Raw genomic sequence first — 16236 nt, forward strand, 5'->3', positions numbered from 1 at the left:
ATGGGGCATAGTACCAGCATCTTCTAGGCTATTTCCACTGGAGAGCCAGCAGTTACTACTAAGTCTTATTTGATGTTTCAGCCAGGCCCAGAAGCTTTGCTCCGCCAGCATTGCCTGCTGATGGTGGTGACGTGCTCTCCTTCCCAGCAGGGCTGGACTGGTAATCTGGTATACAGGGCATTATCCCGGTGGGCCGACAGTCCTCAGGGGCCGGTGCTGTTGCTTTAGTTGTCCTTTTGTCTTTTTTTCCCCTTAGAGACTGACCCACCATTTAGAAGGGGCAGCCCAATTTTAGCAAACAATGAACTAAGCCATAATATTGTAGAAAAGGTCATAGAAATAATATCATAGAAAAGCAGATGGGCAATGAGAGGAAACGGTCTATGTCAAAAATGCCTGGGCCAATTTTGTCTCCCAGTCCAGCCCTGCTTCCCATAGCTTGTCATGATCAAACAGACGTCTATTCACTCCTCATCCTCATGACCTGTGAGTGCTGGAGGAGTCCCACTCTGATCCCTAGGCCTATTCTTCCACAGCAGATGGGGGAGGCTGTGACAGCCTTGCAGTGTTTGCCAACTGAGCAGACCCTCGCTCCAAATCATCCAGTTCTCGCTGTCAGGAAGACAGATTTTAGAGGCGAGCGGTTAAATTCTTTTGGACAAGTCCATTTTTTCGTCGCTACTATCTGTGTGGAGGGATAGTAATGTCTTCATAAATAAAGTGTAGGAACAAAGTCTATATTGCTATTTTCATTCTTTATACCTCACTATTTTCTCCTGATGCTATTTCAAAGATGACATAGCTATTTTGTTCCTTATGTTCCTATTTGCCTAACGAGCCATAGGAAGCACCGCTCTCAGACTGTTCTAAGACATTCATTAAGATTGTATGCTATTGGGGATTTTATTTAAAAGATTACCTTACAGAATTGTGGTAAAATACTTTAACCCTGCATTTTACATGTCGCAGTAAGTATTTAGTACCTCTAATTAACAAGCAAAACAGTGGCAACTGCATTTGAGAGGGGGGTAACTGTCCTGATCTGAACTGTAGGGCAATTGGCAATGCATTAACGTTCATGAGTCATGTATTACTGCGATTGTCTTTGAGCTCAAATAAAAGGGATGGCCAACTTCCAGCTGAGTGCTCTTCAAACCATAAACATTACAAATGTGCAAAAATGCTTACTGCAAAATGCACACTTAAATGGACTGGACTGTTGCGCTTTCACGCTCAGTGCTTATGAGTATGCAATACATAAACATAACAGAAGCTGTCGTCAGTAAATAAATCTTTAATGAATATAATTCATTGTAATACATTCAAATGAAGAATATACATAATATCACAACTTGGCTATTCTTGGCTCTGCAGAAAGACACAATTATCTGACTATGTCCTGAATGTAATATTATCACAGAAAAACATGGTCATCATTTAACAGATAATGAACATTTAAATAGATTGTACATATGCTATCTTAAAATAACTAGGATGTAGTGCACACACTAGAGTTACATTTCGTTTATGGAGTACCCTGTTTGTCTTACTGCTTGTACTGTAAAGTCTTGTTTTTGTGTGTGTCAATGTGTGTAATGTCTTGTGTCTTCAGTTCTAGATATGAATACTTTATGTGTGCTGATAACTCTAAGCAGAATCATATCTCAAAATGTCACATTCATTTTAGGAGTGGTGTCATTGATTTTCTGAAACTGCACCGCCCCCGCCCATCTCCAAATATTCCATTTGCAGTGTTCAAATTTATGCAGAAATGAAATGTAACTGAATTGTCTAGCTCACATTCCAGATTGCAAATGCAGCGACTTGAAAATGAATGGGCGTTTAAAAAGAAGGTTCTATAAAATCAACATTCATCTGTGCTCTCATTTAGAAGCCCAAATATGCACACTGTCATTCCAGCAAATTGTATTTATGCAGGGCTGGCCTGGGGTAGAAATAGGGCCCGGGCACTTTTGGCTTAAAGGGGTCCCTCGTAATTAGTGGCACAGAACTGACTCATCGGTGGGCCCCGCACCTTTGTGGGCCCCTCATTTTAAAATTATTATTATTCTTTTTAAACATTTCTGAAAATAGGAGTCCACGAGGGTGCAGGGCCCACTAAAAATGCCCGCTATGCCAGATGGCCAGTCCAGACCTATCTTTATGGAATGCCAATGAGGTGTTGAAATGATGCTTCTATCTCCTCACTCCACTCCACAGATGGACACCACACATTTAGAGAGGCTGTTAGAAGCAAGTGTTGCTCTCACAGGTCACGGATCAGCTTATAACTTTGGGACATTTTCTGACGAGCAAAACAAAAAGCACACATACACATTTTGTACACACACACACAGACACACGCATGCGCCGTTGGCACAGAAGACAAAAACACGTACGTACTTACACACGCTGCTCTATACAGATGACCGCTGCATACATTTATATTCTGTATGATATGCTTGAGTCACCAACATCAAAAGAATCGACCCGAACTGGTGGACACACATGGGTGCACATGCACTCACACGCACACACGCACACACACACACACACGCGCGCGAACACACACACACACACACACACAGGAGCGGGTACGTACTGTAAGCATATAAACAAGATTTGGAGGAATGCTGAAAAGCGACAAACACATTAATACTACAATAATAGAAACACTGAAAAAGGACTTTGGGGAGTAATTTGTCTTTTTGTATGCAGAGCCATGCTGAGTGATTGGACTAATCACCAGAGACTCCACTTTGTGCCTGCAATGCACCATAATTATTGTCACTGCACAAGCCTACAGTGCAACCCCGTTTTTTTCTCCCTTTGTTTTTCTTTGCTCCCCTTGTCACAAAGTGATGATCTCCTTTTTTTTGCAGGGGCACCCCTGGTGTGTTAATAGCCTACGACTTCTGTACTTAGTTCTATTCGCAGATTCAAATTACCATGTCAAGCTCAATGCTTCTACCCATGAAAACTGTGGAACACTTTGATCATATAAAAATACCAGATGTTATTCCGAGCACAGCACACACATGGCCCTTGGCTGTGTGAATACAGCCATTTTTTCTGTCTTGTGATTCTTTCTTGTCAAATTTCAAAGGCACATTCAAACATCCCCTACACAAATACATCTTGTTAAGGGCTCTGACTGTCCTCGCCTTGGTGGCCACCCAGCATGCAATAATTATACATGTTCTAGAATTTTCTGTGTGCAAATGCTGGAAGGTTTATTTGTTTGGATCCCATGATAAGCCATAACAAGGTTTTTAAGCCAGGAGGGGAAACGTATGGGCAATTCTAAGGATTCTGCATCAACATGGGACCCTTTGAAGACAAAAAGTTAATAGTATTATTATGAATGACAAGGCCAAATACTGTTTTCTTTCAAGGAGCTCCAACTTTCTGGCTTTACAGCAGTGTCCTCCTCTGGTAACCCTGACTGTCCTCTCCTTCCACCTGCAGCACCCCACTCTGTCAAAGTAGTCATTATTATCATATTATAAAGTAGTCACTATTACAGTCACGGTCATCCATTCTCATGGGGTTGAGGGTAAAGATTGTGCACATCCCATGTAAAGATGCAGGACGAAAGCTGATTGAAGCTTAAAGTGATGAGTCAACACACTTAAAATTCTCTTTTGAATTTTATTCCATGGTAGTACTATGCTCCGACCATTGACTCTGAATAAGACCTTAATGGGCAAAATGTAGTTCTATTCAAAAAGTCAGAGAATGCGCGCACATCAGTAGCACAGGTGGACCAAACATAGGATAACTGAAAGGAAAGGAAAGGTCCGCAACACTGTTTGAAGCTCCCAAAATGTAATGGCACGACGTTTCGGACTACTGAGAGTGTCATTACATTTTGGGAGCGTCAAACAGTGTTGCAGATCCTTTGTTTTCCTTTGGAAACGTAGTTCTGTCGTGGAATAAAACTCAAAAAAAGGATTTTAATAATCCTCACTCCTCGTTCCTCTGGCCGTCACTCTGCTTCCTATAGGCGTCGTTGAGCAGCTGGATCTCCTCCCGGTAGCCTCCGCTCTCCTGCGTCTGCCGCATGCTGTTCTGCCGGTGGGCCTCCACCGTGTCGGGGATGCTGATGTTGATGCCGTCCGCGTCCGGGTTGATGGTGGGGATGAGCAGCGAGTAGGACGCCGTCTCGCCCAGGTCGCACGACACGAAGCGGTTCTCCCGCCTGGAGTAGCGCAGCGAGGGCGAGCGGGCGTGCGTGGACGACTGGCTGATGTTGGAGACGATGGAGACGCTGTCCATGGCCTCCTCGTTGTCGCAGATCTCCAGCACCTCCAGGTGGATCTTGACGTTGGTGTCGCCCACCACACCACCGCCACCGAGGCTGACGCTGATGCCACCACCACCTCCTCCCCCGGCGCCGCCGCCACCGCTGCCTGAGCTGTCCGAGTGGGGGTCGTCCGCAATGGCCGGCTCGTGGCCCACCGACTTGGAGCGGTAGACCTCCACCTTCTTGGTGGTGGGGGAGATCTTGAGGCCGTCGCTGCTGACCTCGTAGGTGGAGAGGGAGAGGGTCTTGCCCGTGGGAGCCTGCAGGGAGACGGTGCCCTGGAAGGCACACAAAGGTATGGACAAGCCCCCACTGGATCTCTAAAAAAGATAAACAGAAAAACATGCATAAAAATTACCACAATGGAACAGTGGACACTTGGACAATGGACACATTATAGATACAGAGGATTTTCTGTTTACAAACATTGGCACTATGAGGAGGGGCAAGATGCTTTGCAGCCAATCACATGAGCACATTTTTTGATTGACAGCAATTTCCAGACAATCAGAGCAAGCAAGGTAATGTTTATATGCAAGAAAACTATAATGGCACTGACACATTACAATGGTGCCACTGATGAGAAAATAATCTGAGTTCGGAGATCTAAACTCTTGGAGAGTTGTTAAGGAGATGTCTGTTTCATGCAGGTCATGTTATCCAAAGAATTATAGGTAACTGTGAGCAACTGGAATTCTTCTTGGAACTTGAAAGACTAGACAGATAACTATTAATGTTTCTTTCTACATCGGCCACAGCTGAGCTACTTGGATGAAGAACGGCACATTTTTTTCAAGCTCTAAAGAACTCATGTTTCTTACACGCTCTTTGAGTTATTGAGGAGTTGATTAGACATAGAAATGACAAAGTGAGATACTTCTCTGTTTTCTGTGAACAAAGCCTGTGAATAATTTATGGCACCATCGTGGCCCTTTGCAATACGCTTCAAAGAAATCTTTTGATTTTGATGAAGCTTGTTTCTTTTGTATGGCTTTAACTATGTCTTGTTAAGAAAGAAAACTCAAGCATAATCAGAAGTAGAGATTTGATAATCTACAGTGATGGACGACAAGCTGATTTCAGATGCTGCAATCATGTATTTCTTCCGGCAACTTCTAGTAACTCCAGCGACTAACTGCATTTATTAGCACAACTGTTCTCAAAGTTAACTTTTGGAATCCAATGCGCAGGCAAAACCAGGGGATTTGGAATATGCTCATCAGCAGCCATGCATTGTGCTTCAAGAGTGCTACAGAAATTGCACTTTTTAAAATGAAGCTCTGTGACAGTGGTTTCCCCCTAGAGCACTGAGATGGCACTGGGAAGAAGTCATTTGAGTGGAGAGTGTAAGGTGATCTTCATATTTTCTCCCTCGGTTGTCAACTTAATTTCTCCTCTTCTTTCCTGAAGCTTCTATTCTCATCTTATTTTTTTTCTCTCACAATGTTTTCCTTTTTCCTCCACCTCTCCCTCCTTCCAATACTTTAAGCTAGATAATAGCATTGATCAAGTCTGACAACAAAGGCAGAGATCTTGTCAAAGTACTGTGAATATAGTGAGATATAATGAGAAATGTTTTTAATGTTGAAATGGGTCATAACGCGGAAACATGTGAAGAGAATACTGTACATGTCAAATAATATGAGTGAAAACAGCTTTGACAGGGACCATCCAATTACGTCGGAATGCTTCCATTATCATAACTGATGCAGGCACTTGAAAGGATTCAAAGACAATACCAAAATGGAGAAATGCACATCGGTTCATGATTACTATGATATTTAGAGATATATTTAGCACATAGTGTCATCTAATGTGACGGTTAGCGCAGATAATAACTGCATTTATCAGGGAGTCTACTTGCAGATGAGCTGCGCACAGGAAAGGATCCAACCAGCACAGGACTCAACGCTTCACCCTGACCCCCATTGGGAATCATACAGATAATTAACACTTTCACAATATTCCAACAACGCATTCATTAAAAAAAGAGGACAGATGGGGAGATATGGTTACTTAAACATTAGGCAACCACTGCTCCTGCTGAGATGACTGGGAGAAAAAAAGAGGGCAAATGTGGCGTTAAAAACTAAGAACGAATAGCCAGGCAGTGCCCTCCTTCAGTGTTGCTACTAGTCAGGTCAAGAGCAATGCAAGTACTTTCTGAGCTCCCGAAAAATCGGGAACTCCTCCACTTTGTTGGGAAGCAAACAACCATTAGCAAACCAAGGGAGACCGTTTGGGAAATGCTGTTTGGGAAATGTTAATTGTTATGCTCGCAGCTCTTGGTCAGACCAAGTCTTGAAGAGATTTGAAAGTAGATGATAATCAGGCTAAAGAACTAACACTCCAGTGGTTCCTATCTCACTCCAGTCAGCATGCCAGAGGCAATTCCCATTTTGACTGCAAACAACCACAACACGGCCAGGTCCAATTATTTCCTCTTTGCCCCATAAAACATTCAAGCATTATTTCTGCACAATTTACTGAAGCATCTGACAATAATAAGATGTACATGCTGTATATATAATGTGCGCCACATCCATAAATTGCATGCCAATGTGATGCTGCTGGCTGAATCTATTGCTGTTAATATGTAACATGCACCGAGGGCAAATCTACTCAAGGATGCTCAGCCTGGGATTAAATCCTTCATTTCCTTCTGGCCAAACTCTTGACCTCTGAAGGAGGCAGGTCTGCACATTGCCAATGAGCTCCAATAAAAAAAGAAACATTATATTTTAAAAGCAAGATTTCCATCATGCTGGACCTCCTTTCAACTGTATGACACTTTTGTCTGGCACCTGCCAAAAGCGTTTTTGGATGTGCGCACCCTACCCAAAACTAGACACTCTTGACCTCCCCCACAATCAATGGCCTATGTCACATGCTGTAGCACTATACATAGATATCACTGTTGCTTTTGTTTTGCTATATTTGACAGTTTCTCTTGTCTATTCAAATAGGGCAACATAATCCAACAACAAGGGGTCATGAAATGGAAATGCTGACCTGAAAGAGCAACAAACATGTCTCTCATATGAGAAGTCACACAAGTCAACAAATTCAACGCTTGGCGAAAAAAAAAGCACAGCGTTTGATTGTTATATTTTTATCTCAACAACATAAAGGGACCATTCAGCAGCACCAGAGTTCAAATTAACAACTGTAAAGTCATCATGAATACTGTGTCTGTCTAAGTATAGAATAGTGTGGCTCTCAGGGGGACGAAAAGGGGATTTGAATTTGAAACATTTAATCACACCGTTGTCACACATCCACGTCTGGGCAAACATGTCATTTCCGCCTGGAGCTGCAATAAGGTCTCGGAGTCTCAAATTACTCATGAGGAGGTTAAAGCGGGCAAACAGCAGAGCAGTCATAAGAACTAATCATCTATACCACTCAGGAACACATCAGCTGCTGGTTAATGGTTAACCCCTTAGCGCAGCACCTATGTTATAACCTTACTGTCACCATAATTCTAATGTCTATGTCTTAATCTGTTACTTAAGGCTCTCTGCACTGTCATAGCAATGTTGCAAAACTAACGTGTTGCAGGAATATAAGACCATGATCCATGAATGGCACGGAAGTACGCACATTGCATTATGATTATCATCATTTCTTGATTTCTTCCATAGATGGTAGCATTTGAAATAATATCATTTCAACCACACAATAATAGCATTTGGAATATGGGTGGTGGGGGTCATGAAAATATTCTTAGGTGCAAAAGGGGCTCCCAGCAAAAAAGTTTGGGAACTATTGGCCTTTGAAATGGAGATAGTCACACGTAACTAGTGGTGTGGATCGGCACTGCCCTCACGATCCGATTCGATCACGATTCGGGAGGTAGTAGATCCGATTCGATTCGATTCTATTAGATCCAATCCGATTCGATTCAATTCTACAATGCATTGCAATGCATTACATTTCTACTGAATGCAAAGCAAATGTTCAGCCATGATGAGGAAATACAAGTAGTCAGATACTGAGCAACAATTTATTGGCTGTTTTCTGCATCAGTCTGTATCAGTCTTGCAATGTTTTGAAGTGTTTTTATTTAATTTAACATTCATTTGCTCCCGAAATATCCATGGAAGTAATTGAAACTTAAAAAAATTGCCGGATTGATTCTGGAACTTGCCGGATCTGGATCTGGATCGTCTATGCCCCGGATCGATTCGGATCGCCGAATCGATCATTGTTGACACCACTACACGTAACCACCCACCACCCACCTTGACAAACAAATGCTCTGCGGTAAGCGGTTAAATACAGGCACTGAGTAATAGTATATGGGTAATATGAGTGGGAGAAGGGCACATCCTAACAAAAATGTGTTATAAAACATCAGGTGACAGGCAAAGAACAGCAGAAAGGGTACATGTTATATAGCAGCAAATTGTATGATATGGGCAAAACAGGCCAACCTGCCTTTTTTGGCCAACCTGCCATGGCATGCAGACATTTTATGTTCTCCTGTGTGGCCTTAGAGTTAGGTGATGAGAGGAAAATGAAGGCCCATTTTCAAAGCTCTCGCCTATCACCTAACCACTGCATACAGAGATATTGCTGGATGAGTTTATGTGTGTTTTAAAATGACCCTCACATGGATCTGCCATGGAAGTTTTCATTAGGTGTCATTAGGAACAGGACATAACCATAAGACCAAAGTAGACCTAAAATTGTAGGCTATATTTAATGTTGATCTTCACCCTCATACACAGTAAATTCTACAGTGCTCATTTAACACTTATATAGTTTATTTGACATAATTTGGACTCAAATGAACTCTCTAAGTGTTGAATTAACACCACAACATTTACTGTGTAGTGACACTGCATTTTACACAGCAAAACAAAACCTCACACATATCCTTAATTTCTCACTAGAATAATATTTTAGATACGTTTTTAATTAATTCAGTACCTGTCTCGGGGTCCTCTCTGACTTGCTTCTGCACCATTCCCAGTCGGTAAGTTCTATTTTACGGCACTCCTCGTGGGACAGTCTTCTTTCCGGCCCGTCGAACACGGAAGAATCCAGATGCAGCTGCCGTTCTGCGCTCAGTGCTGGGGGCGGTGTGCCCAGACACAAGCCGTCGTGGTGGTCAGAGTTGAGGCGCTGACTCTGTGGCCTCTCCTCCCGGCTATGGGCTGCGTCTAGTAGCACTTCGCTGTGGAGGGAGCTGTCCTCGCCCGAGGGGGTTCTGAACTCGTGATTCGCCAGCGTTTTTATCTGACCGCTGTCCAGCACCGCGACTCGACTCTCACTCAGGTCGCAGTTGAACAGATTGCTGTATGAGGGCTTTTCTATAGACGGCGACTTCGTGTGGGAGATTTTGTAGAATCCATAGCCGTGCTGGAGGGACATGTTGAAATCAAACCGCCGTTTATTTGCTGTGAACACAGGAAAGCACAATTCAACTTGGTGACTTTTAGTGTGGGGCAATTCTGCATGTCTTGGAAATTACTTGGCTGCACTTGGGCTGCCTGTCACTCACTCTGAATGAGAATAAGAAGTAGTCTCCAACTTCAGCCATTGGGCCCATGACAAGTAGGCAATGCATATGCCAAGTAGGCTATCAGTAGCCTATGCAATTATTTATAAGGGGCTTATGTGTAGGCTACTTATGACTATGGAGCATCCGTTATTGTTTTGCTCAAAGTAGGGTAGCCTACTCATTTAGTAATTATTATTATCGAAAATGATAATATCTTCACTTCCTCACACATTTATCACAAGCTAACGGCACAATTATGTTACCCTTACCAGTGGAGGGATCTTTGGCGGCGCCTAAACGACAGTTGATAAAGCACCCACAAGGAAGGTGGATCCAGCGCTCAGAGAGAACGAACATCGGTGTCACAGCTGCCGAGAGCAAAGTTAGGATGAAGCTCAGGGTCTCCATGGAAGTGCTCCGAACATGAACTATGTGACTCACCGCCATTTGCGTCTGAAAAGTGTAAGAACACATGCGTCACCCACAATAAACCATCACAATATCACTATGCTAATAGGCTTTAAGTCACGCACACATACACCGTTATTTAATTAGGCCTAATGAATTAGTAGCCTACCTGACCGTGAGTGATTACTCACCATCATTGGCATCCACAGAATTGTGCGTGCAATGGCCAGGATAACCGAGAAGCGCTTCTGGGCGAAAATCACCGGGGAGTACCTCGGGAGCTGTTCATCATTACGCAAACGATCCGTTGTGCTGGAGCGGGACACCGTGGCCAGGTTGCTTTGCAAATACGCAGAACCTGAGCTCAATTCATTGTAAACACTTAAACTTTTCTCCAAGCTCACTCGGGACAAGGAGGGGATTTCACACAAGGGTCCGGATCCTTCCGAAACCAGCGGACCAGCGATCTCAAAGTAGCTGGGGAAAAAGGTCTTCTGGGGTTCCGTGGAACACAACAGCCGATATATGAGTGGGGAAGAGAAAAGCACTAAGCCACACACGCACAACGAGTATATAGCAAAAATGAGTAGCACGTAAAAACTATTGCTGTCCGGCAGGCATCCAAGTGGAGCCGAGGAAAAACGACCCCAGCCACACAGAGGCAGTATACTGACGCCGAGGCTGATGATCCACACAGCTGCTATCGCCCACAACATTCTCATGTGTCTACTGTTGGACTGGTAAACTCCAAACCGTTTTGTGATGTAAAAGGTGTATGCAACTATAAGAAAAGCCTTCATGTTACAAGCCAACCCCTGGAAAACGTACAGGAGTCCGGACAGCGTGCATATGGTCCCTGACTTGCCATGGTCGTCTTTGGTCCATTGTAAGAACATGAACAACGACAGGGGCACCAAGCTAACGAGGTCGTCAATTGACATGGAAGCCACGATTAGGCAAAGCGAAGTCTTGAGTTTTTTCCTCAGTAATGTTATAAGTGAGTATATACCTCCCACACAAGTCACAATGGCAATGGACAGACACAGGCAAAAGAGAAAGATGTCAGTTTGGTTGCCACTGTCCAAGCCACCCATCTTATCATAGCCCTCCATGAAAGGGGTGCTTTCGTTTGGAGGTGGTGTGCTGCCCGCGTAGGACATCTTTCAACTTTAACTAGTTCTCTTGTCTCATTCCATTTCGGGGACGCACCATGTCTCAATATATCCACCTGCAGATTGGGGAGGTTTGGATAACCAAGAACCTACTTTTCCGCCCAGATGAACCTGTATCCGTCCTTCATACATTCCCGCGTGTGGTATGTCAACGCAATCCATTGAAAGTGAGTCGTTCACCTCTCCAATGACGTGCGCGCGCGCTTCTCAGACACTCGGTTGCTCAGAGAAAATTACTGCTCAATCTCCTGAACAGTCGCGCATCTTGCTGCTGCCCGGTCAATGTAGTCTACCGTTTGAGATTAGTTTCAACAGGGGTAGACCCCAGGAGCCTTCTGTCTCCTCCTCCGCGCGGTCGCGAGCCAAAGCATGAATGAGCAACGTGCGTCCCAGCTTTCTGAGGGGCTAGTAGAGAGGGAGGAGCGTACTCTCTCCACCTTCACTGCCTTTAACGCATATCAATGAAGAAAGGGGATCAACATGGTTGGTCACTAACTAAAGACATTTGCCATGTTTGGATATTCGGACACCTGCATGCAGTGGGCTAAGCAGAGGTGTCAGGGATAGGGATATGACCAAATGTGAGAAATTATCCTCAAGATGGAATCTTACCCCACATTTCCATATTTTTCTCAGGGTGGTGTTGGCCTTTTGTAGTTGGACTCTACATGTGCATATACTGACGTGAAAACTTAATTAATTTGTAAGGTCCTAAATATCGGGGACAGATTGAGGCATAAAGGGGCCCAGGGTTTAAACCTGCATACACCTTGCTACCAGGTATTGATAGCCACTTGGGGAATGGGGTAGAAGACTTAAGTTTGTCTTGACTCATTGGGCCCATGGACACCCAGACACGGGCCTGGTAGGCTTGTTCATTAACCCAGTGGTTTTCAAAGTGGGGGTCGCAAAGGGATACCAGGGGGGCAGCGACAGGTTTGCAGGAAAAATATAGCAACATAAACAGAATAATTTATTGAATTGAATACCTTAAGTAAGCCAAAATAAACCAAAAATAAGCTAAAGAATCCCAGTGGAATCATTTTTTTCTTTACAATGTTTATATAGGGCCTATGTATTATGTTTTACTTCATCGAGTTGTGAAACCGGGTGCACAGAAAAAGTAGTGTGGCATGGCCTATGTAAAGGGGCCTTGGCTGCAATATACCGGCATATAATTGGAGTTGACTGCGAACCCCTGCATTAACCCACCTACAGTATACTAAGTAATGTCTTTATTGTCTTTATTGTGTGTTGTATTTACAGCACACAAAGCATGAGGTTCTCATCTACGTGAAAACTTTGCACGTTGTCACTTTCAACATGATTCATAACTGTGGAAAAACAATACTGCACTGGTTTTAATGTCAAAATACTATGCAAGCACAAACACAAGCAGGCACGCACATGCGCACACACACGCACACTGGGCCGATGCTAAGGTTTTGGAGGCCTTGAGCATAACTGATCAGGATCCCCCCGCCCCCCCCCCATAATTAAATAATAATAATAATAACTCTGAGTCAATCTCAATTTAGGAGGCCCTAATTTTGAGGGCAAAGTGATTGGGGCCCTAACCGCTCTGCTTACTTTGCTTATGCCTAGCGACGGCCCTACACACACACACACACACACACACACACACACACACACACACACACACACACACACACACACACACACACACACACACACACACACACACACACACACACACACACACACACACACACAGACATCTCACTTTATTTATGCCCACAATTTGAAATTTAGCTCAAAGTTTCCATAGACACAAATGTATAGCAAAGATACTCAGGCATGAATTAGATAGTTGGTACTATAGACAGCCCTGCACACAGACAGACACAGACAGACACACACAAACACACACACACACACACACGCACAGACACCGTCTAGCATTGGAGCAGTCCTGGGCTCAGTGGAGGATGAGGAAGTTGCACTAGGACTAGGGCTATGTAATTACAGTCGAGCAATGGGCCACCTATAAAGACTCAGGTCAATACAAAGTGGAGGCCACAACAGCTGGTGGAGGCAAAGTTGTTTTGCAAAATCAATAGGACTCTTTCTTTCTTTCTTTCTTTCTTTCTTTCTTTCTTTCTTTCTTTCTTTCTTTCTTTCTTTCTTTCTTTCTTTCTCCAGAACCTGATTACACATTAGGATGCTACGTAGCCTAATACAGTGTTTCTCAACCTTTTTTTAGGCGAGGCATCCTTTCAATTCATTACAAATCTCAAGGCACCCCAAACCAACAAGCCATAAAATGGCATTGCATCCGATACCACACAAGCTTAGAAAAGTAACACATTCGGAGACGTCACACAACCTATGAAGTTGCAGCTTTATCTCAGCCAGGCTATGTGTTGGCCATACTGGGGCGACCTACATTTACTTTATTGTCTGTAAATGGTAGATGAAAAATTCCACTGACATTAATTAAGACAAGTATGCATTATATTACATTATTTATTTATCTATTTAGGTCAATTTCCATACCGTCAGCCACGTTTCCGCGGCACCCCTGAGGCCGGCGTTCGGCACCCCGGTTGAGAAACACTGGCCTAATAGAGCTCCCTTTGTTTGTGAATAACAAAGTAAAAGAATCAAGCTTGTGTGTGTGAGGTTTCGTTCCAATCCGCAAAATCAATTTCATGAGTGCATTTTCAATGGACCACGTGCGCTAGCATGGGCACACACATATACTGTCCCATTTTTCACGTCAGTCGGGACTGCAACAATGCACCCATTTCAGAATGCGACTCAATAAAAATTGACAACATTGATCCCTGCATTACTTGGATCAAGGCAGTGGGATTGGAATCGTCCCTGTTTACGCACATTCACACACACACACACACACATACACATACACACACATACACACACACACTCGCACGTGCCTGCACACACTCTCTCTCTCTCTCTCTCTCTCTCTCTCTCTCTCTCTCTCTCTCTCTCTCGCTCTCTCTCTTTCTCTCTGTCTCTCTCTTTCACACACACACACACACACACACACACACACACACACACACACACACACACACACACACACACACACACACACACACACACACACACTCTTTCACACACACACGCAACAGCAAAAAGCTTTGAATATTCTTCATTGGCCACGCTAGGCTATCTGAGGACAACTGTGGTGGTGAATGACGTATGAGTTTGATGGATTGAGGTAGAGTGGCCTTGCAAAAGCCTTCCTTGTCATGCCCAAGGACTGTCTGAGGATGAAAATAGAGCTCTCTATAGCAGCCTCAAGGCCTGGCTAACAACATGGCTATTCATCGCTCTGATTTCTCATCACACACAGCTTTTATGCCTTGGTGAAATTAATTGTTTGGGAAAACTGATTGACGAAATCACAAAGGGAAAAAGATAAAGACTTTTTCTTTCACAAAACAATGTGTTAAGCAGTTCCATTTATTTCATATTGAATATTTTTTATATAGCCTACTGTATAGTTTGTATGAATTGTGAAAGCAATTAGACCTATGAAAACATATGAAAAGCTTATTCCTTATATGGAAAAGGTAACGAGGCAGTGAACACCCTTGTACAGTTTAATATTTCGCCTTTTTTACATGGTTTAGTCGTTACCAATAATGATAATAATAATAAATAATAATAACACATAGGTTCTATGTAGTGCTTTTCAAGACACTAAAAGACACTTTACAGACCTTAAAGGTGCACTTTGTAAGTGTGCTGCCTATTGACAAATGTTATATTTTTATGAATATGTATTACTAAGTAATAGGCTACATTTACTATATGACCAATATACAGTACGTTTTGCAGCAAAAAATGCCTATTTCTGGAAATTCAAAATGGCAGACAATGGAGAAGATCCCCCTTTTCATGTATGAACAATTTACGTAATTTTCCCAGTCATAATGAGTACTTTGAATTTGATGGTGGTGGTGAGTACAGTATTCATGAAACAGGTAACATTTGTAAATGGGCAGCATTCATTTGGGAAATAGTGTACTAAAAACATTACACCGCGCACCTTTAAAACATGAAAACAAACATACAGTGAACACAAGCACAAACGACTCCAACCAAAGATCTTACATGTGGTCATATAGCTCCTTCATGCAGCAGGGCTTTTCATCTTGCTTCCAGCAAATGTGCTTACCCTTGAGTGGCTTTGATTTATTCACATTAAATTGAGTTTAGATTTAGATAATTGACTTTGGGGGGGGGGGTGATTGGAGGATCCCCCACAGTGTATCAGAGAGAGGACATGTGGGGGGAGAGAGAGGCTGGTTTGTGAAACACAGTGATCACATGGGCTACTGGCACATGGGTTACTGGTAGGCCTACATACACACACACGCGCATGCACACAGACTCATGCGGGGGCACACACGTGTACACACGCACATGCACACGCACATGCACATGCACACGCGCACACACACACACACACACACACACACACACACACACACACACACACACACACACACACACACACACACACACACACACACACACACAGTATTGCGTAGACAGGTGTGTCTGACCTTCGGATGTATGGCATGCCATGCAGAAGTGAGTGAGGTCTGAGTCTGAGGGAGAAGAGAAAATCAATTAATTCACGTGGACAGATGTAGGACAGGACGAGACGGAATGGAAAGACCTAGTAATGCACCTTTGATGGGTAGCCTACATCATTATGGGCCTGTGTGTGTGTGTGTGTGTGTGTGTGTGTGTGTGTGTGTGTGTGTGTGTGTGTGTGTGTGTGTGTGTGTGTGTGTGTGTGTGTGTGTGTGTGTGTGTGTGTGTGTGTGTGTGTGCGC

At 43.6% G+C, this 16236-nt stretch overlaps 1 protein-coding gene across 1 annotated transcript; it reads right to left on the minus strand.

The window, feature by feature from the left end:
• Positions 1-3323: 3323 nt before the first annotated feature.
• LOC134453590 (probable G-protein coupled receptor 149) lies at positions 3324-11685 on the minus strand. Its single transcript, XM_063204371.1, has 4 exons — positions 10415-11685; positions 10085-10268; positions 9242-9711; positions 3324-4626 (listed from the first exon to the last, which is right to left on the minus strand). The coding sequence occupies exons 1-4, from the start codon at positions 11381-11383 to the stop codon at positions 3967-3969; spliced, it is 2283 nt and encodes a 760-aa protein (XP_063060441.1). The 5' UTR covers positions 11384-11685; the 3' UTR covers positions 3324-3966.
• Positions 11686-16236: the final 4551 nt, after the last annotated feature.

Source organism: Engraulis encrasicolus, chromosome 8 (assembly GCF_034702125.1).
Source record: "Engraulis encrasicolus isolate BLACKSEA-1 chromosome 8, IST_EnEncr_1.0, whole genome shotgun sequence".
NCBI lineage: Eukaryota > Metazoa > Chordata > Actinopteri > Clupeiformes > Engraulidae > Engraulis > Engraulis encrasicolus.

Excerpts from the sequence above, each read along its gene's own strand:
- LOC134453590 (XM_063204371.1), bottom strand. The coding sequence starts at position 11,383 with ATGTCCTACGCGGGCAGCACACCACCTCCAAACGAAAGCACCCCTTTC. Across the intron at positions 10,269-10,414 it reads TTCTGTGGATGCCAATGATG|ACGCAAATGGCGGTGAGTCA; the intron begins GTGAGTAATCAC and ends TACACTTTTCAG. Across the intron at positions 9,712-10,084 it reads CGCCAAAGATCCCTCCACTG|CAAATAAACGGCGGTTTGAT; the intron begins GTAAGGGTAACA and ends CTGTGTTCACAG.